Raw genomic sequence first — 21889 nt, 5'->3', positions numbered from 1 at the left:
CATGTGGTGCTGTCATATTAATCGCAGAAAGAACAATTAAATATCATCTGAGGTCTCCATGCTATTCATACTATTTAAAAGAGCCGATAAAAAAAGTTTACTCTCTCTGTTAGTAGCTGCTTCTGTGATCGGTCGAATGTAATACAGGGTGATTCAAAAAGAATACCACAACTTTAAGAATTTAATCCTTTCATCCTCACTCTGGGAAACTACGATCACAACCACAGGTGGAAACACAAGCGACCAAAGACACTGCTAGCTAGGGCATAACCACCTATGGTAAACTAACATACGCAAACAGCGACAAACGTCGGTAAGCCCCTGCATATCAGCAATACTGACTGGCAACTACCAGCTGCTATTAGAGCCGACCAACAGGCCACAGCAGGGACACCGACGAGCTCGCCCACAGACGCACGAACAATCTCCCAACACTCCCTCACACTGTGCCTCCGGTATATGACCTATCGGACACAAGACCGATAACAAACATAACTGTTGCAGGTCGCAGGACGCTGAACGAGGACTCTGTACCAGCACCCAGCGCCAGCCGCCGAGCAGCACAAACGCACAACGTCAAGGTATCGACATGCATGATACCCACTACTAACAAAGCCTATCCTTGCACAACCTATCGCAGGCAGCAAGACAACCGCTACTGCTCTTGCCGCCCGACCTAACTTTCGCAGAGGTTTTTTTTCCCTTGGCACTTTTTTTCCTCTGCCCTTCAAACCGCTACCCTTCGTCAGATTTCGACCAATCTATCTCCAGATGAGCGCGTATTAATGGTTAATCCTAACCAGACGTACGCAAACATCGCAGTACCCACATCCTGCGACACCTCACTTTAGTGAATACTAACCCTTATGCAGAGATGGCAGTAGACCTTTTGTGTTGGCCATCATGCCGGTGTGGGCGTGGAGGGGCTCCACCTCTTGTTGTTTTAAGAATTTAAAACTCTGCAACGACAAAAGGCAGAGCTAAGCACTACCTGTTGGCGAATTAAGGGAGCTATGAAGTTTCATTTAGTTGTACATTTGTTCGCCATTTCAGCCAATAAAGTTTTTGGTCCCTTTTTCTTCGAAGGTGCTACTGTAACTGGACTACAGTATCTGGAGATGTTAGAGAATTGGCTGTTCCCTCAGCTCGAACAAGAAGCACAACAATTCATATTTCAGCAGGATGGAGCGCCACCACATTGGCACTTATCTGTCCGTAACTACCTGAACGTCAACTACCTGAGGCGATGGATCGGCCGCCAGGCAGCCCGTGACAGAGCACGTCATCACTGGCCTCCAAGAAGCCCTGATCTTACCCCCTGCGATTTTTTCTTATGGGGGTATGTTAAGGATATGGTGTTTCGGCCACCTCTCCCAGCCACAATTGATGATTTGAAACGAGAAATAACAGCAGCTATCCAAACTGTTACGCCTGATATGCTACAGAGAGTGTGGAACGAGTTGGAGTATCGGGTTGATATTGCTCGTGTGTCTGGAGGGGGCCATATTGAACATCTCTGAACTTGTTTTTGAGTGAAAAAAAAAAAACGTTTTTAAATACTCTTTGTAATGATGTACAACAGAAGGTTATATTATGTTTCTTTCATTAAATACACATTTTTAAAATTGTGGTATTCTTTTTGAATCACCCTGTATAATGGGTAGCGTTCATCTCACGCTAGGCGAGGAGATCTCTACGTCATAGTGACGCAACCCTACGTCATAGTGACGTAAGTAAGCCTAAATCGACTACATTAGTACGTATATCGATCAATCTATGCAGTTGTACCACAGATGTTGCACGTTAACGTGAAAGCTAAATGTAAATACATTAGTACGATCGAAGTAACAGCAGTTGTGTGCTATGTTCATCCCAGTTGAATTAGTTATTAAACTCGAATGCCCACAATTTTGGATGTTACTGCGTGTTGAATGTCTGAACGAAGGAACCATAACAAAAGTAAAAAAAAGAAAAGCTTGTAATTTTTTTTAAATCCGATGAATCGTCCATAAATTATGTGGACAGAAACGTGAAACAATTAATTATTAAGCTGTAATCTAAAGAATTTGGGATGTTATTGGGTATTTTCTAAACATAACGAAAGGCAGAAAAAGCTTATAGTCATTTTTTAAAAAATCCCGTGAATCGTACATGATTGTGTCGACAGAAACGTGAAATAATTAATTATTAAGCTCTAATCCCAAGAATGTGGGATGTTATTGTGTGTTTCATGAACATAACGAATATCTGAACGAAGGAACCATAACGAAATTTAAAAAAAACCGAGTAATCATTTTTTAAAAATATCCGATTAATTGTGCATAAATAATGTTGATAGGAATGCGAAAGAGGGAGAAATTAAAGTGTTTCGTATTTTTATAAAAGCCAATGGATTGCACATAATTCTTCTGGGCAGAAACGTTAAACCGAGAAATTTACGTAGTTCCAAAGATAATCCCGAATATTGCTGCCATTTTAATTTTGCCTTCATGTTGTAGATCACCTCAGAAAATTTTGCTCTTCAGAAATAAGTTATTGCTGATGATTATAATGTACTGAGCTGTTTATAACACACATTATTTTTTTTATACGCTGTATACTCTTAAAAAAATGATATTTCGTCTATAATTGTCGCTCACATTTTAATATGTAAGCAGTATCAACTATAAAAAAATAAATTTCCTAGTAGTTCCCAAACGATGTTTAACACTGACTGTCACAATGGATGAGCTACTTGACAAAATAACCTCAACAGCCTTCAGTTTTTAGCAGCCTCAAGTCATGTTTCATATGCGATGGTGGAATACTGTGTTAGTTTATTCTCTCAATAGACATGGTATCAATTTTGGGGGTGTTTGGCATGATTAGTGTCGCCAATTCCATACTGCCTATGAGTCATACAAAAAGTATCTGAAAATGGCAACAGCACTCACTCACTGCTTTCAGTTGCTTAAAATGCTGGTAAATGTGACTTGTCTGTCACTGTTTACTCACAATATACAACGTATAAAGAAAAAATAATGACGTGTGTTATAAAGAGGTCAGTACATTATAATCATCAGCAATAACTTATTTCTGAAGAGCAAAGGTGTCTGAGTTGATGTACAACATGAAGGCAAAGTTACAATTGCAGCAACATCCAGAATTATTTTTGGAACCACATTGATTTCTCAGTTTAACGTTTCTGCCCACAAGACTTACGTGCAATCCATTGGCTTTTATAAAAATACGAAACACTTTAATTTCTCTCAGTTTCACGTTTCTGTCCACATGATTTATGCACAATTTATCGGATTTTTTAAAAAATGACTGGACGCTATTTTTTACTTTTGTTATTGTTATAGTTCCTTCGTCCATACATTCAAGAAACACACAATAACATCCAAAATTGTTGGGATTACAGCCTAATAAGTAATTAAACTGGGATGAGCATACCACACAACTGCTGTCACTTCATTTTTACATGTCTATTTACATTTAGCTTTCACGTTGTCGGTATAACCTCTATGGTACAACTGCACATTCCATATAAGTACTCATGTAGTCTATTTAGGTTATTTACGTCAGGGTGACGTAGCGTTACGTCGCTATGACATAGGGTTCTCCTCATGTGGCGTGAGGTGAATGCTACTCATGTAAATAACTATTTCAACTGCACGAAAGACGCGCAACTAGAGTGAAGTAATTGGAATATTTTCTTTTCCAGCACTGCTGCGGACGAGAATATTGTCTTTCAAATCAGTTTTTTTTCCAGTTGACTGATTAAATATAACACGGGTAAGCTTTAGGCTGAACTTTCGTAGGAACATAGAATCCTGTTCGGAGAATTGGAATATTTTTCTCAGTTAAAAGCATTTACATAACGAAGTCAGATTAGTAACATCAGAACTACTAGTATTTTTAGCTTTTTTAACCAGGGTAACAGTTCTTCATTCACCATTATATGAGAAGCTTTACACTTCTCTCCAACATACGTATAAGACAACCTCTTTCTATAAAAGAAAAAAATTATTATCATTTCAAGAATCAATCTCATGTGGAAGAGATAACAGTAATATTTATTTTAGTCAAGTTTAAAGATTATTTTTCAAACAATAAATAAACAATTAAATTATATCCAGAAACAGGAGATGCAGTATACAACGAAGACCGATATCGACCTTAAGACGGGCGATCTTTTCAAATCAGTACGCCAATACGTGTGCCGTCTCAATGCAACCGATCTCAGTCGCCCGAACGTACAGACTTTGGACGACTATCGGTGAAACTCAATTCAATTTGTTTTCTTCTGTCGAAACGGCCGACGCACGTGCAAAACATCGAAAGTGAGAAATTTTTAAGTTTAACGTAAGAAAGGCGGAATTTGTGGCATCATGAGGAAGAGAAAGGTAATTACAGGGATATGTTTCGGAGTCTATGATCTGGAAACGGTACTTTATTGGATACTAAAAATTTAGAAAAGCTTAAAAATTTGATTATAATTAATTGAACATTACCTTATATTACATTATTCCTTTTCTGCGACTGTCTAGCCATTTTAACCTAATGTCTATACTTGATGTAGCATGTCATCTGCAACACGGACAAAATCTGTATCGGAAATTTAAGGTCAAATTATAACCTCAAAAACATTATTGACACTTGAAGTTACTGTAGTGAAACCTTTATGGCAGGGGTATACCACCTTTTAGTTTACCTGGCCCACGTTGGAAGAAGGCGAGTATTTTTCGGGCGCACATAATATACAGGGTACACATAAAATCCGGAAACACTTTCAATTATTTATCGCACAAGAACTGAACATTGGACAGATGTCATACATATTGCATTTCGAAGATAAACTCTGAAAGGTTATTTTTTTATTTATTTTTTTTTTTTTTACATTCGATATGCAAACCATGAGTGACCCGGCAGACGTCAATACAGTAATCGAATTCTTGCCATACCCGTCCCAGCATGGCATTTCGACTATGACAGTCGCTTCCCGTATTCCCTCTCCGAGCTCTGTTACATCACGTGGTAGATGCGGTACATACACCAGATCTTTAATGTGTCCCCACAGAAAAAAGTCACACGGAGCGAGATCTAGTTATCGTGGAGGCCATTACATGAAACAGCTGTTCCCTTCTGTAGCACGGCCAATCCATCGATGCGGCAGCTCCCTGTTCAGGTACCCACGAACTTCACGATGAAAATGGGGTGGAGCCCCATCCTGCTGAAAGATGAACGGAGAGTCCGACTGCATTTGAGGCGTCAGCCATTGCTGCAACGTGTACAAGTAGGAATATCCAGTGACAGTGCTCTCGGCGAAGAAAAATGGCCCGTACACTTTTCGACGCGACAAGCCACGAGAAACATTTACCTTTAGGGAATCACGCTTAAATTCAGTGCATTCGTGTGGATGCTTTGTACCCCAGATTCGACAATTATGCCTGTTCACTTTGCCATTAGTGTGAAAAGTGGCTTCATCGCTAAAAATTAAGCGATCAACAATGCCATCCCCATCCTCATTCAATTGTTGCAAATGCGAACAAAACTCAAAAGCTTGTCTTTGTCGTCATCTTTGGCTTCCGCACTAGCTCCAATTTGAGTGGTATCATAGACAGCTTCTGTCACAGGACTTCCCACACTGTCACTGGAGTCATTTCGAGTACATGGGATGCACGACGAACCGATTTCTTTGGACGTCTTATGAATGTCTCTCGCACGTACTCCACATTCACTTCACTCACACTGGTACGTCCGCAACTCTTTGCCCGGCACAAGCAACCCGTCATAACGAATTTGTTGTGCCAGTGGTAAATGGCCTTCCTTGGTAGTGGCTTCTTACCGTATTTGGTTCTAAACGTCCGTTGAACAGCTGTAGCACACTTGTTTTTGTCGAACTCCAGCTCGCTCCGCACCTGAACTCGCCATGTTTGCGACTAGCGCCGACTATAGGCAAATTACCAAACTACACTGTGGCGGTATACACGAAAAAAAAAAAAAACTTTCAGGGTTTCTCTTCAAAATGACATATGTATGATATCTGTACAATGTTTGGTTCTTGTGCAATAAATAATTGAAAGTGTTCCCAGACTTAATGTACACCCTGTACTTAACCTCACCTATAACCGCTGAGAGAGAAAGCCGATTGTGTGATAGATGGTCACTTGTTGGAGCACATTGACAGCTAGCTGCTTAGGGTCGCATGCGGGCCCCGGGTTGAACAATCTGCTTTATGGCTAGTGATGAGTGGGCATTAGCTGTCTACCAATTAATATTGCTGCTTACTGGAATTTTCGTGTCAGTGAGATGGTAATTCTGTTAGATGAAGTAGATTGCAAATGTGATGTATCTGTTCCCACATTTCTGTGCTTTAGGTGTTCAGAGTAACACATTGCAGGATTCTTTCATATGTATGCTGAATGACAGTCACTGAAGGTTGATTGAAATGTGTTTGTTATGCTGAATTTATTTGAAGTTGTGCAGAGTGTTTGTATTTTGGTTTCCAATAGCTGGGCACGCACAAGGGGTTTTTAAAGGATACCTGTGCCTGTGCGTTACTGGAGGGGATCTGCAGTTCTCGAGACCACCACGCAAGCTGGGCATACATGTTGGATTTCCGTGACAGAACGCGTCCAGAAAGTCCGTGAGTTTTACTGTGGTCTTTGGTTACTACAAGTATAGTGAACTGGTGGACCAATGACCACATCGAGAATCTTGTACAATTCTGTTGTGATATACCTTGTTTGTAACTGTGGACCAAAGCGTTGCAAATCTAAGCTAGAAAATTTGAAATAAAGTTTCAGAGAAGAAATTATTTATTTGTGTGCCCACATTTTCCGTAGTTGTTTTATAATTATTGAAAGTATTTTAAATCCATCTTTGCAGCTACGGCTTAAGAAACAATGATGCCAAATGAGGGAAACCTCAAAAACTTATGAGCAGACACAGTTTCCTGATGTGAGCGGAAATCATATAGACGAGGGTCATTCAATAATTAAAGAGACAAATTAGGCTGAGGAAAAAAATTGTTAGTAGGGCAAGTTTGGTACATTTATGGCTTCAAGTTGGCATCACTGGGATAAACCCTGATCAGCTGATGTATCGACATTGTTTTGTTTTAACCTCAAAAATACATTTCAAGATGGCGAGACCGCTTGAAACGTTCACATTAGTTGAACAACGTTCTGTTATTCGTTTTTTACTTGCTGAAGATGAGAATGTCTAAAACTTGTGGTGAAGGTTGTATGAATCGTGCAAATTTTTACAAGTAGGTAGAGCAGTTCAAAAAAGGAAACAAAAATATGAAAAAATGTAAAATTCACGTTCTGGAATAGCCAGATTCAGCAAAAGAATCACATAAAATTTTTAGGATTATGGGTGGATGAGCATCTAGATGGAGAAAACATGTACAAATGCTTAACAAAAAATTAGTCAAGTACTGTTACATATTAAGAGTACTTAAATATTGCTGCAATACCGAAACAGTGTTAAGCGCTTTTATGCATTCATGCATAGTCTACTGAAGTACGGAATAGTGTTCTAAGGAAATATCTCTTTTGCTAAGGAGTCTTTTAAGCTCCAAAAGAAAACCGTAAGATTAATAAGTAATGTTGCTTACATAGCACCATATAGAGGTATCTTTAACGAATTAAAAATCATGACTTTACCATCTATATTTATATTTGAAAGCATATGCTTCATTAAAAACCACCAAGTTTCAGCTTTGAATAGTGAGAGCCACCATTATCAAACAAGGAACTGCGATGACTATCATAGGGATGTGCACAGAGAATCGATATATCAGGACAGTGCTGTTTACAAACAAAAAATTCTGTACAATGCATTGCCAGATAGCATCAAAAAATACCAAACAGTAATACATTCAAAAAAAGAACTAAAAGATCTACTAATAAATAACAGCGTCTACAGCATTAACAAATGCCTGGAATTTTGCTCAAGTCTGTAGGTCTGCTTCATAACTCTCTAAACAAAAATTCGTAATTATCAACCATTCCCAAATAAAACCAAACTTCTTTTATCATTGTATGTATGTAATTATGCACCACGCTTTTGTGCTGTATGTTACTGTGACTAGTTAACTAAAGTACTGGTATTTAATAGTTTTAGTAAAATCGACCAAGGGGTTTCGCAAGCTTTTATTCTATCTGTATTTACGTAAGCAGAATAAAGTTTCTGTTATAAAGATGTGTTGATACCAAAGATAAGATTTTATACATGATGTAAAGAAGTAATATTTTATACTGTTCTGTACTTTCACAAGTCCAACAGCATGAGTGTGCTAATACTGGCGGTAAATAAATAAAAATGAATAAATAAATAAATAAATAAATGATCGCGACTCAGTGACTGACGAACACCGTTCTGACTGACCAGTTGCAATTTCAACTCCCTCACTTGAAAGTGGGATTGATGACATTATTCCTGCAGACCGCCGTGTGACTGTGGAAATGATAGTTGATAAGGTTCAAGTTAGTACTAGTGCAGTTCATATCATTATCTGTAACAAGCTGAGGTACCGCTAAACATGTGCAAGATGGGTCCCTAAGAAGTTGACACGACTACACAAGGAAACAAGGTCGAGGATATGCACAGAGCTAAAGGGACGCTATGAAAGAAAAGGTGAGCACTTCGTGAACAAAATTTTAACTTGTGTTGAAACTTGAGTTAACTATTATCAGCCAGAATCAAAAAGACAAAGCATGGAGTGGAAGCACACCAATTCAAGAAAAAATTCAAAACCCAAGCATCAGCAGGAAATGTCATGTTGACGGTGTTTTGGGATGCTGACGGTCCAGTTTTTTGTGATTATCTCGAAGAGCAGCGTACAATGAACAGCCAATACTACTCGGATTTGCTTTTAAATAACGTGAAGCCAGCCATGAGAGAGAGAGACGTCGTGGATATCAGAGGAGAGGTGTGATTCTCCAGCATGACAACGCACGTCCTCATATTACTCAACTAACCCGTGAAACCATCGACAAAATGGACTGGGAAGTACTCCCTCATCCCCCTTACAATCCTGATTTAGCACCCAGTGATTTCCATTTGTCTGGTGCGCTGAAGGAGGCATTAAGTCGGAAGAGGTTCCAGGACAACGAGGACATGAAAAGTTTGTGGGAAATTGGTTCAAACATCAAGGAAAAGTGTTCTCTGCAACCGGAATAAAAAAAGCTTGTAGCCAGTTGGAACAAATGCATAAATGTTCAAGGGGATTATGTTGAAAAGTAGAAGAAGTATTGTTTTGTAAAAATAAACGCTTTTTTCTCCAGACCGGTTTGTCTCTTTAATTATTGAATGCGCTCGTAAAATATCGCAAATAAAATCAGCACCTTTTACAACGAACTGTTATTGGACGTAGAAAGGAGCCAAATTGTAGACACGTGTCATTACAGACCACTAACGAAGCCCGTCTGGCGACAAAAGTAAGCATTTTCTTGTAGTTGCAAAGACAAATTTAAAATACCTTAAATAATTTGGGAAAAGAGTCAGAAAGGTGCAGGTCTCTTGAAAGGAGCGAAAAAGGGATAACAGACGGAAAATCTTCGACTAAAACAGATGTAATATCCGGCGTTCCGCAAGGAACTGTTATAGGCTCTCTATTGTTCCTGATCTATATTAACGACATAGGAGACAATCTGTGTAGCCGTATTGATTGTTTGCAGATTGTTTGCTGTCATTTACCGTCTTGTAAAGTCATTAGATGACCAATATGAATTGAAAAATGGTTTAGATAAGATATCTGTATGGTGCGAAAAGTGGCATTTGACTGTGAATAAAGTAAAGTGTGAAGTTATTCACATGAATACCGTACTAAAAGAATTCTGCTAAATTTCGATTACGCGATAATTCACACAAATTCGAAGGCTGTAAATTCAACTAAATATTTAGGGATTGCAATTACAAATAACCTAAATTGGAACGATCACATGCATAAAGTTCTGGGTAGAGCAAACCAAAGACTGCGATTCATTGGCAAACACTTAGAAGGTGCAACAGGTCTACTAAGGAGACTGCTTACACCAAGCTTGTCCGCCCTGTTCTGGAGTATAGATGTGCGGTGTGGGATCTGCATCAGGTGGGACTGACGGATGACATCGAAAAAGTACAGAGAAGGGCAGCTCGTTTTGTATTATCGCGAAATAGGAGAGATAGTGCCACAGATATGATACGTGAATTGGAGTGGCAATCATTAAAAAAAAAAAAAAAAAAGGCGTTTATAGTTGCGACGGGAGCTTCTCATGAAATTTCAATCACCAGTTTTCTCCTCCGATTGCGAAAACATTCTGTTGGCACGCGCCTACATAGGGGAGAAATGATCATCACGTTAAAATAAGAGAAATCAGGGCTTGCATATAAATATTTAAGTGCTCATTTTTCTCGCGCGCCGTTCGAGAGTGGAACGGTAGAGAGACAGCTTGGTGGTTCATTGAACCCTCTACCAGGCAGTTTACTGTGATCAGCAATCACGTAGACGTAGAAAGGGTGAGGAGGGGTGTGTGAATTGTAACACAGTAGTGAGTGCAAATAAAAATTTGCTTGTGCTATATTCATTATTGTATAAGGGGCAGCCAAATGAAAACGAGACAGATGGAAAAAAAGAAGTAAGCTGTTTATTACTTTAAAAGTAATCTCCTAATAAATTTATCCCACTGTGGGACAGGTGGCCCAGGCGTTCATGGAAAAATCTTTGCGGATCCTGCGGAACCATGAATTTATTCAGGCATGCACCTCTTCATCCGAAGCAAATCGTCAGCCAAGACTGTCTTTCTTCAGGGATACAAAAATATGAAAATTGCATTGGGATTTTATGGGGTATGTGTTACAATAGTGGTTCCGTAGGCAACCGCGAACATTTTTCCATAAAGGCATTGTCTGTCTTGTCTCACAGTGGAATGAACGTATTAACAGTTATGGCGACTACTTTTGAAATAGTAAACAGTTTATTTGCACCTGTCTCGTTTTCATTTGTCTGCCCTTATGTTACCCATAACTGTTTCACGTGCATTATTTTACAAGTGTTACTGGACGTTGCAAAGGATCAACAGCATATCGAACCTTCGCGATTCTCAGAGGAATGTCCACGCATCTGAATCAGATCCACATGTCTGTAATGTTGCCTTTCAGCGATCCACTTCCTGACTCATTTTCTTTCGAGAAATATTTGATTACATAGCCGGCGACGGCACAATTTTCTTCATACTATCGTCCACGTAACGTCTTCTTTACAATACAGAGTTTCAGAATTCGGAAATGTGCCAATGTTAAAGAATATCTTAAAAACGCTGTACTGTACATCGTACAATCGGCGAGACGTAGTCGCAACTCTCGAAATCCGTCGTCTGTGGCATTTTGTTTGTCGAGCATACACCGCAGTCCTAGGTCCGCGGATAAATCACGAAAATCCACCGCTTTACGTCACATACGAAGGGATCGGCATCCGAACAGATGTGAGGCACTAAATCCGACGGGTGGGTGCTGCATGTATACTGAATGGTTATTGTCTGTTATTCCAATAACATCCTTAATGGAGTAGATTCTATCCTAATCTTAGGCCGGGTTCACACATGCGACAGAAGTGTCGCCATAGCTAATGACGTACTTTAGTTGCATATGTGAACTCCCAGTTTTTAATGGCGCAACTTAACCGAAGCAACTTTTATCACGCCTCAAAAAGTTGAGCTTGGTTATACTTCGTTGCGCCACTTTCGTACCACCTGGTGGCAATATTTCTAAAGATTAGCATTATGTCGCAGTTATCGTAGAGTAATTTCAGCACCACTCCATTCGATTTCAGTATGTTTTTATTTTATTTCTGCAAAAGGTGGTACTACATGAGCAGCAGCCTATGTTTGATTTTCTACAGCAGCAGTGTGGGTGGGTGTCTGTGTGTGTGTGTGTGTGTGTGTGTGTGTGTGTGTGTGTGTGTGTGTGTGTGCAAACCAATGACGCATACCACAATCTTAAAAGATTTTTGGATAAATAAATACACACATCAGAAAAGTTTTGCATCATCCCGGTTCCTAGAACTCCTAAAGATAGACGTTGACTGTGGATATTGTAGCACAGACAGTCCCTTTGACTGTTCAGAGATGTCACTAAACCCACCCAAAGATGTAAACAACCACGCTCGAGCAGCTCCTATTAGACGGACAGCCGATCAGTTCCAGTCATTCCACCAGGAAGGAGGTACACAGCTCGTGTTGTCTGTAGTTCAGCAGTGCCTAGACGGTCAATACGGCGGTTCGATCACGTCCGCATTGTTAGTTTGTGCCAGGAAGGGCTCTCAACAAGGGAAGTGCAAAAATGGTGCAAATGGCTCTGAGCACTATGGGACTTAACATCTGAGGTCATCAGTCCCCTATAACTTAGCACTACTTAAACCTAACTAACCTAAGGACATCACACACATCCTTGCCCAAGGCAGGATTCGAACCTGCGACCGTAGCGGTCGCGCGGTTCCAGACTGTAGCGCCCGGAACCGCTCGGCCACACCGGCCGGCCAAGGGAAGTGTCCAAGGTGTACTACTGCAGTGGATGACCGCTACCTATGGATTATGGTTCGGAGGAACCCTGGCAGCAACGCCACCGTCTTGAATAATGCTTTTCGTGCAGCCAAAGAATGTCGTGTTACGACTCAAACTGTGCGGAATAGGCTGCATGACGCCGCAACTTCAATCCAGACGTCCATGGCGAGGTCCATCTTTGCAACCACGACAACATGCAAGGTGGTACGGATGGGGCCAACAAAATGCCGAAAGGAACGCTCAGGATTGGCATCACGTTCTCTTCACCGACGAGTGTCGCTAATGCCTTCAGCCAGACAATCGCCGAAGACTTGTTTGGAGGCAACCCGGTCACGCTGAACGCCTTAGACACACTGTACAGTGAGTGCAGCAAGGTAGAGGTTCCCTGCTGTTTTGCGGTGGCATTATGTGGGGTAGACGTACGCCGCTGGTGGTCATGGACGACAATTCGCGCCGCCATCGTGCGCATTTTGTGAATGAGTTCCTTCAGGATAACGACATCGCTCGACCAGAGTGGCCAGCATGTTCTCCAGACATGAACCCTATCGAACATGCCTGGGAGAGATTGAAAGGGGCTGTTTATGTACCAGGTGACTTACCAGCCACTCTGAGGGATCTACGCCGCTGCAGTCCTGGACTGTGCGGCTGATCCCGGCGGAGGTTCGAGTCCTCCCTCGGTCATGGGTGTGTGTGTTTGTCCTTAGGATAACTTAGGTTAATTAGTGTGTAAGCTCAGGGACTGATGACCTTAGCAGTTAAGTCCCATAAGATTTCACACACATCTGAACATTTTTTTTTTTTTATCTACGCCGAATCGCCATTCAGGAATGGGACAATCTGGACCAATAGTCCTCGATGAACTTGTGGATAGTATGCCACGACGAATAGAGTCATGCATCAGTGCAGGAGGATGTGCTACTGGGTATTAAAAGTACCCATCTGTACAACAATCTGGGCCACACCTCTGAAGGTCTCGCTGTATGGTGGTACAACATGCAATGTGTGGTTTTCATGAGCAACAAGATGGGCGGAAACAATGTTTATGTAGATCTCTATTCCAATTTTCTGTACAGGTTCTGGAACTCTCGGAACCGAGATGATGCAAAACTTTTTTTGATGTGTGTATATAAACTTAATATATAAAAGCGAAATAGTGAGCCGTATAAACTTCATGATTTGAGAGACCAAACATTCCATCAGTTGTGGATTATACGTAGGAAATAGCTCCTCAGTGTGATATGGCAGCTATTAAACCAAAAATTAGTTATTTTAAATGCCCATATTAACGAATACAACAAAATTCTAAAATTTTGGAAGAGTGGCGTGTCTACAGATGATATTTGCATGTCACTGGAGACCATTTCCGTGTCCGAATGTAGTTTCTGTTATAAAGGTATTTGTTGTCCATGATTTATCCCTGTGCAAAATCTGTTTTCGGATCCAACACTTGGATTTCGTCTATCTTGTATTTAACTCTTGATACAGGTCTGAAAGGCCATAACCTGCACTATAACGTTCATATCTGCTCATATGGTTTAAATTGACGCCATATTGAAAGCTGTGCAACTACGCAGAATTTGTGGCGTCCCGTGTGAACGGTAGCTCACGATGCGACTATAGAAAACCACAAGCTGTGACGCCACATTAGATACGTTTATGAACCCGGTTAACATATTTGATGGCACAAATTGACAAAGGTGATCGGACGCTCCGTGACTGAGCTGTCAAGAAGGTGTCTGGCGACCGTTGTCAGTGCCACTGTGAACAGCCTCGATTCACACGAGTGAGTACACCCGCAACGCCAGAAATTTCTGGTTTTCCTAGGAGCAGTAATTTTGCACCGCGTGAACAGGATAGGGCGTCTTGCTAGGGCAGGAATACGTAGCACATTCCCATTTACCAAGAAAATGAAATTGCAAACACATCAACTATTCAGTTCACGTGTGCTGTCTGGGAAGAATGTACATCGTGTGAAAGCAGTTTTCTTACAGTTGTCATTAATTTTTTTAATATTTGCAAGAAATTCAATGAAAAGTAAAAGTTTTACAAAATTGTAGCACGTGACAAAAACCTCAGCTACATAAACCACAAAACAATTTTCATAGATTACAATGAGACAATTAAAGTGTGGGACTTTATACGAAACATTGTCTTGTTCTGTATTATTTGTTGTATTAGTAGCTACTGCTCACCAGGACGGCAATTTAGTGAAAACCCGAGTGTTGAGTGACAATGTCACGTGTCTGAGTAACGTGTTGTAGACGTCTCAGTGATAGACTTGGGGAATGGTGATGACGGATGCTGCGAGGACGAATGACTCATTATAATTCACAGTTAGTGAACTAGACCTGCTCTGACATTTAACATTACCATCCCTGTGATGACCTGGAAAAATCCTGCTGGGCTGCATAATGGGATCTGACTAAAATTTTTTTCACGTCAGTGCCATGGCTTTGAAGAATGCGTCTATTTCATCCTCTTGTGGCGGTGGTTTCGATAACTCTTCCAGTTTTTGAAGAGGAATCTGTCTTCTTTATTCTCTTTGGCACAACAAATACCCAAAGTACCTTGGTGTCGCCCTTGACTGCACCCTTTCTTATAGAAAACATCTCGAAAATACTACTGCCAAGATAAAAACACGTAACAATATTATTCAAGAATTTTGTGGAATGACATGGGGAGCATCAGCAGGTAACTTGCGCACATCATCCATTCCGCTGGTTTTCTTAGCAGCCGATTATCGTGCCCTGGTGTGGCTAAACAGCTGCCACACCAACTTGACTGCGTCGAGTTGAACCACACTATGCGGTTAACAACTGGGACAATCCGACCAAAATCGATTTATTGACTTCCTCTGTTGAGCAACATCTATCTACCCGCAATCTGTAGAAGCGAGACATTGCTTAGGGAACACCACAAGCTACAGGATAACATGGAATTACCCATACAGGAAGACATGCCAAGTGTACGACGAAATAGAATCCGTTCAAGAAATCCACCATTAGGGAAGCAGAACAGCAAGATGCAAATAGTACCGGGATGAGAGACCTGTAGGAGTAGAACTGTCAACGTACTGAAAATCTTGAAGAGCGTCAGTGGTTCCGAAAGTATAACTGTGATAATGCTGGCACAGAAATCGACAGGAAACTTTAGGTCAAAAGAAGCAAAGCTAACGCTGGGCATGGAAGATGCGCAGACTGTCTTTACAAATGGGGTACTACACAGTCTCCGGTTTATGGGGCTCCGAATCAGACAATCAAGCGCATTAGAGATGAATGCCCCTTGCCTTCTTCCTATCAGGGGAGTTGGAGAGACCTCATGAAAGTTGATGACTCGGCTCTTATATAGATTAGGAATTTAGATACTGACATTTAGTTAGTTTTATACACACACCAAAAAAAGGTTTGCATCACCCCAGTTCCCAGAACTCCTGAAGATAGACGTTGACTGTGGATATTGTATCACAGACATAGTCCCTTTAACTGTTCAGAGATGTGACTAAACCCGCCATAGGATGTAAACAACCATGTACGAGCAGCGCCTATTAGACGGAGGAGGTCCGACAGCCAGTCAGTTCCAGTCAAACCACCAGGACGGGAGGTACATGGCTCAGGTCTGTAGCTCAACCATGCCTAGTCGGTCAATACTGCGATTCGATAGCGTCCGCTTTGTGCCAGGAACGGCTCTCAACAAAGGAAGTGTCCAGGTATCTCAGAGTGAACCAAAGCGATGTTTTTCGGACATGGAGGAGATACAGAGAGACAGGAACCGTCGATGACATGCCTCGCTCAAGCTGCGCAAGGGCATTACTGCAGTGGATGACCACTACCTACGGACTATGGCTCGGAGGAATCATGACAGCAACGCCACCATGTTGAATAATGCTTTTCGTGCAGCCACGGGACGTCGTGATACGACTCAAATTGTGTGCAATACGCTGCGTGATGCACAACTTCACTCCCAACGTCAATCGTCATGTCCATCTTTGCAACCACGACAACATGCAGCGTGGTACAGATGGGCCCAACAACATGCCGACTGGACTGCTCAGGATTGGCGTCACGTCCTCTACGCCAATAAGAGTCGTATATGCCTTCAACCAGACAATAGTCAGAGAAGTGTTTGGAGGCAACCCGGTCAGGCTGAACGCCTTAGACGCACTGTCCAGCGTGTGCAGCAAGTTGGAGATTCCCTGCTGTTTCGGGGTGGCATTATGTGAGGCCGACGTATGCCGCTGGTGGTCATGGAAGGCGCCATAACGGCTGTACGATACGTGAATACCATCCTCTGACCGATAGCGCAACCATATCGGCAGCATACTGGCGAGGCATTCGACTTCATGGACGACAATTCGCGCCCCCATCGTGCACATTTTGTGAATGACTTCCTTCAGGATAACGACGTCGCTCGACTATAGTGGCCAGCATGTTCTCCAGACATGAACCCTACCGAACATGCCTGGGATAGATTGAAAAGGTCTGTTTTGGACGACGTTACCCACCAACCACTCTGAGGGATCTACGCCGAATCGCCGTTGAGGAATGGGACAATCTGGACCAACAGTGCCTTGATGAACTTGTGGATAGTATGCCAGGACGAATACAGGCATGCATCAGTGCAAGAGGACGTGCTACTGGGTATTAGAGGTACCGGTGTGTACAGCAACCTGGATCACCACCTCTGAAGATCTCGCTGTACGGTGGTACAACATGCAATGTGTGGTCTTCATGAGCAACAAAAGGGCAGAAATGATGTTTAAGTTGATTTCTATTTCAATTTTCTGTGCATGTTCCAGAACTCTCGGAACCGAGGTGATGTAAAACTTTTTTTGATGTGTGTATGTAGTTTTGTGTTTTCATATTCTTGTTATTTTCATATACTAATGTTACATACCTATATTATTAAACTGCATGTGAGCCATATGAATAAACAAATAGATAAAAATTCTCATTTAAATCATTGAGAAAGGAGTCGCTTTCTTTCCTCGATTGGTCGGAGGACGATGGCACATTACTTAAAGGGTCACATTCCGATCTTAGACGAAATTCATGGAATGTGGTTCCCGCTCAGTTGTTTCTGAATACTTATTGTCGGCCTTTCTGCAGAGGCCATTATTGGGTTCCGCCGACACGTTATTCCGTATTTCGAGGTTGCGGTATAACATCTGAAAAAGTGTTCGTTTCACCTTCCACACAGAAATCTCAGCCTGTCCCAGTAGCTGGCTCTCGTGTTACTTAACATCGGACGCTGTGATTCTTATTTCTTCTTTTCTCTCTGTAATGTGGTAATCTTCCATCGTCTGTTCACTAGAACGCAGCGCGCAACGCATTAGACTCGTCTAGAACCAAATGGCATTGCGCTGTCGGAAAACGCCTTCAGTCTTTTGTCACTGTTGAGCGTTACGTACTACGCGGCGCAAAATTCTAGCTCCTAGGAAAGCCTGCATAAGGGTTTGAATATGGACGCAGAAAGACTGTCTGTTGGATTGCTCCACAATAAAGTAGTGATTACATCGAATCGGCTGAATGAACGTAATGTATTTAAAAGTTGTTTTATTGACTGAAGACCCATACATACAGGTGAAAGCGATCTTGCCAGGGACAAAAACATTTGTTGGTAAGGGCTGTTTAAGGTTTAGAACGGCTGCATTCGAGCAAAAACATTTACAGTCGTCACCTTTCTGGCAGCCGTCGACGCGCAGAGCATCTGTTGCGAGAAAATGGCCCTGTCAAAGATCAACAAAGCTCAATATCGTCTCAATACACGCACTTTTTTGTTCAAAGCCTTGTTACAAAGTCATCACATCCTGTGACGATATCGATCGAGGTAATTTCGAAAGCGGTCTGTTATTACTGTTACTAACGCTGAAAAATTATAATTTCGATCAGTTTCCGCATATACTGTTACTATCGCTGAAAAATTATAATTTCTATCAGTTTCCGCGTATATATAAGTATCAAAAAACTCTTAGGATAAAATTAGTGCTGTACCTGGGCTATTTAATAAACTGCCTTGTAACTAGAAATGTACAGCTAAATGTGCAAAATAAATATAGCCAGGTGACAAGAAAATACAATCATACAATCATTTTGTGATGTGACACGAGGACAACTTGTAGTGTTGGTAGATAAATACTACCGTCTTTCATTTAATTGTGTGAAGGGAGAGCTCTTGAAAATTGCCGGAGGATCGTAGCTTTTCTCAAAACATAAAACATATAAAATATCTATGCGAATATACCAATTTGGTTACTAAAAAATGTACAATGGATGGGATACTTCCCAAAATTGATGGAAAGATTAACTTTACTTTGTTTCTTTGTTTATCGAGTTCCCAGCAAAATGACCAGTGATGCTCATATTAACTTTCGTTTGATTGTATATTAGGGAGGCGCACGTCAAAGCGCCGTTAAAATACTAAATTGCTTTTGTGCAAAGTGGTATAAATGAAGGGAGCTGCAATTAAAAGCCAGGAGAAATTAAGTGGTTTACTAAAGAGCTTCCTATAAATTAAAAAGCTAGTGAAACTATGCTACAAATAACAGCAGGGCAATAGGACACAACTTGTGTTCTGTCAAGCGGGTTACTAGCCTGCCTGACATTTTCCGTAAATACCGTACCCACAGAAAACAAACATTGCACAACTCATGCATTCTGAAGTTACTTACCTATCTGAGCATTCGTGACAGCAAGTGTCAGGACTACGACAACTATTGAGAGTTTCAGTGTTGAAGCCACTTGAAGCGTCATTCTGCGGGCTATGATCGCATCACAACGCTCTTCAGTTTTAAAATTTTCGTGAGGCCATCGTCTTTCATCTGGCGTTTCCAATCTGTCGGGGTAAACTTAGTGGTAAAGGGCAGTTAAATAAAAACCTTCGCGAATCAGTTAAGAAATATGAACTAGAAGTATCGGTAACGTTGAGTAAGAAAAAGAAAATTTTAAGTGCCATAGTTTCGTTTCAGACATAATATCTTCACGACAGCTACGATATTTCGTAAATGAGGCTGTCGGTTTCACTGTTTTGACATTGGGGCATGGCAGTTAAAGAATAACACTTCTTTAAGTGAGAGCCAGATTGATATCAAGAATATGTATCCACAAAGAGATGAGCTACTAACACAGAAACTAAAACTGCGCGCACCCACAAACAGGTGTCTAGATTCTTGGCTTGATTCCATTGCGTAAGTGAGGCAGCGTTTTGGGATACAGGCGGACTGAAGAGAATCTAATCCAAAACATGTGGAATATTGCAGGGAACTTTGTACAGTTCTATGATTACAAATTACTGTTTCTGCGCATAATACTAACAGAATATTTTTGTCTCCCTGTTTTTTACGAAATTACAGAAAAATGGTTTATAGTGTGTCACATTAATGCATCACGAAAGTGCTCCATATAAAGAAACTGCTGAAACTCCAAAATTGTGAGTGCGATTTTTTAAATGGTTGTGCAGCATTTTAATATGAAGAAAAAGTGAAAAGACATCTTTACTGCTAAGAAAATGACAAAAATACTGTAAGGAGTGCAAAATATGAAGTAATGTTTTGTTGGTGGAAAGAAGAATGTATATTTTCAGGCTTCCATTGTACTGTACTGAAAAGTCTAAAGTATTTTCTAATTTCAGTGGTGAAAGCAGATGATTTGGCATAGCTTTTCCAAGCATGTATGTAATAAACTGCTAAATGGATTCGCCATTTAGGGACTAATAAGATGTCACATTTAGAACAAATTCTAAAGTAGTGAGACACTTTTACTACATAGACCAATGCAGAATACAAAACAGTGAAGAATGAAATGTTATCATTTTACTGTGAGGAAGCTTTTGTTTGATGATTTGAAAAAGTTATGAGAAAGTTTTTTAAAGGACAATGATTAGAGTTAGAACTGGATGGCATACAAAGCTGAAACTTATATTCAGATAACTGTATCTTGTTGAAAATCTATTTGAAATATATATTACCACGATTTAATGTCTCACAAATGCTCAGCATTAGTTTTTTTTAACCAGTTGAGTTGTCTTGAACTTTCATGACTTGCAAAAACAGTTAGAATTGTAGGGGGCTTTTGAATGAATACCAATGAAAATGTCTATAGTTTTTTAAAAGTGAGTTGTGTCTGATCAAGTAGCTGTTTTCTGTAGAATCTGCAAAATTTCCTAAAACTAGTTAAGTATGTAGCTTGTTTGCTTTAAGAATGAAAAATATTTTGCACAAATGACAATGATGTCTGTCTGCGTATCATCTCATGACTTACAGAAAGCTGAATTACTAATGCTTCAAATATTATCCAGAATGTTTTCTATATTTTGGTAACATTTCATTTTTGTGGGTCCAGCGTTATATTAATGAATATGTTCCACAACACTTCACATTCACCTAACACATTTTGTATAAAATAACGGTACCATAAACACTTCATTTGGCAGCATTTGCTACATCAGTTTGATACTGTATTTCAGCAGCAGTGTTACACAGACCACGTTTTAAAAGCACGGCACACTGAACTCGACAGACACGTTGCTCACACGAGCTGCAGAACACTACTGGATGCTTCCTACTCAGTAAATAACTTGTGCTGTCCGCATTCTCTCCCCCTCCACTGCTCTCCCTGTCTTCCCCCACCAAGCTGCCTTTGGCAAGCTTTCCACTGAGGCTGCACTGTTTATTGGCACCGTAAGTTAGAGACCACTGCTTGCTACTGATACAGCCCATCTGGAGACCACATGTGGCACCTGTCTTCTCTTCTTCTAAATGCATAAAGGCAATTTAATTTTAAACATATATCAAGAAGAATTTGGTATCAGCTGTGATATCTATTACTTAAACATTGCACTAACAAAGAGAAGCAACACCAATAATAAAAATAAAAGCATTGTTGACTTAGAAATGTGCTTCTGGGGGAAAATAGTGGAAAGAAATTGGAAAAAAAATTAAGAGAGGTTAGCAAGAAAACTAAATTTTCTATCATTTCATTATAATAAACAGCAGAACTGAGCGATTGACCAGATGCAATATTTTTCAACACCTGTCCTGCAAAAATTAGTTGGAAAGTATGAAGTAATTACGACCAAATAATAAGAAAAAATTCTGGGAAATGCATGTTCTTTATGAGGATAGGCCTATTACATGAGTACAATTGATGCCTATTAGGAGAAATATTTAGTTGCAAGCAAGTGAAAATACACCGCACATGTTGAACCAGTAATATATTTTTTTCATTGATACATCAATTAAACTACGTCTTTATGGGTTACATTCATTCATCGTATTCATGACAAACATTATAACATGTCAAACAATGGAAAATCCAGGATGAGATGTAACAATATTGTGAAAAGGAAAGTTGCTGTTCACC

At 40.6% G+C, this 21889-nt stretch overlaps 1 protein-coding gene across 3 annotated transcripts in view; it reads right to left on the bottom strand.

The window, feature by feature from the left end:
- LOC124717138 overlaps positions 1-21109 on the bottom strand; it is a 116312-nt gene extending 95203 nt beyond the window's left edge. The window contains exons 1-2 of one of the 3 annotated variants that reach the window (XM_047243881.1): positions 20789-21109; positions 19201-19364 (exon numbers count right to left, since the gene is read on the bottom strand). In XM_047243881.1, the coding sequence (XP_047099837.1) occupies positions 19201-19282 (82 nt within the window). In that variant the 5' untranslated portion in view covers positions 19283-19364; positions 20789-21109. The remainder of the gene's footprint in view (positions 1-19200; positions 19365-20788) is intronic. The other 2 variants (XM_047243882.1, XM_047243884.1) reach the window with 2 other exon arrangements.
- Between the last annotated feature and the right edge of the window lie 780 nt (positions 21110-21889).

The sequence above is a fragment of the Schistocerca piceifrons genome, chromosome 9, assembly GCF_021461385.2.
Source record: "Schistocerca piceifrons isolate TAMUIC-IGC-003096 chromosome 9, iqSchPice1.1, whole genome shotgun sequence".
NCBI lineage: Eukaryota > Metazoa > Arthropoda > Insecta > Orthoptera > Acrididae > Schistocerca > Schistocerca piceifrons.
This window is presented reverse-complemented; position numbering and strand designations above follow the sequence as displayed.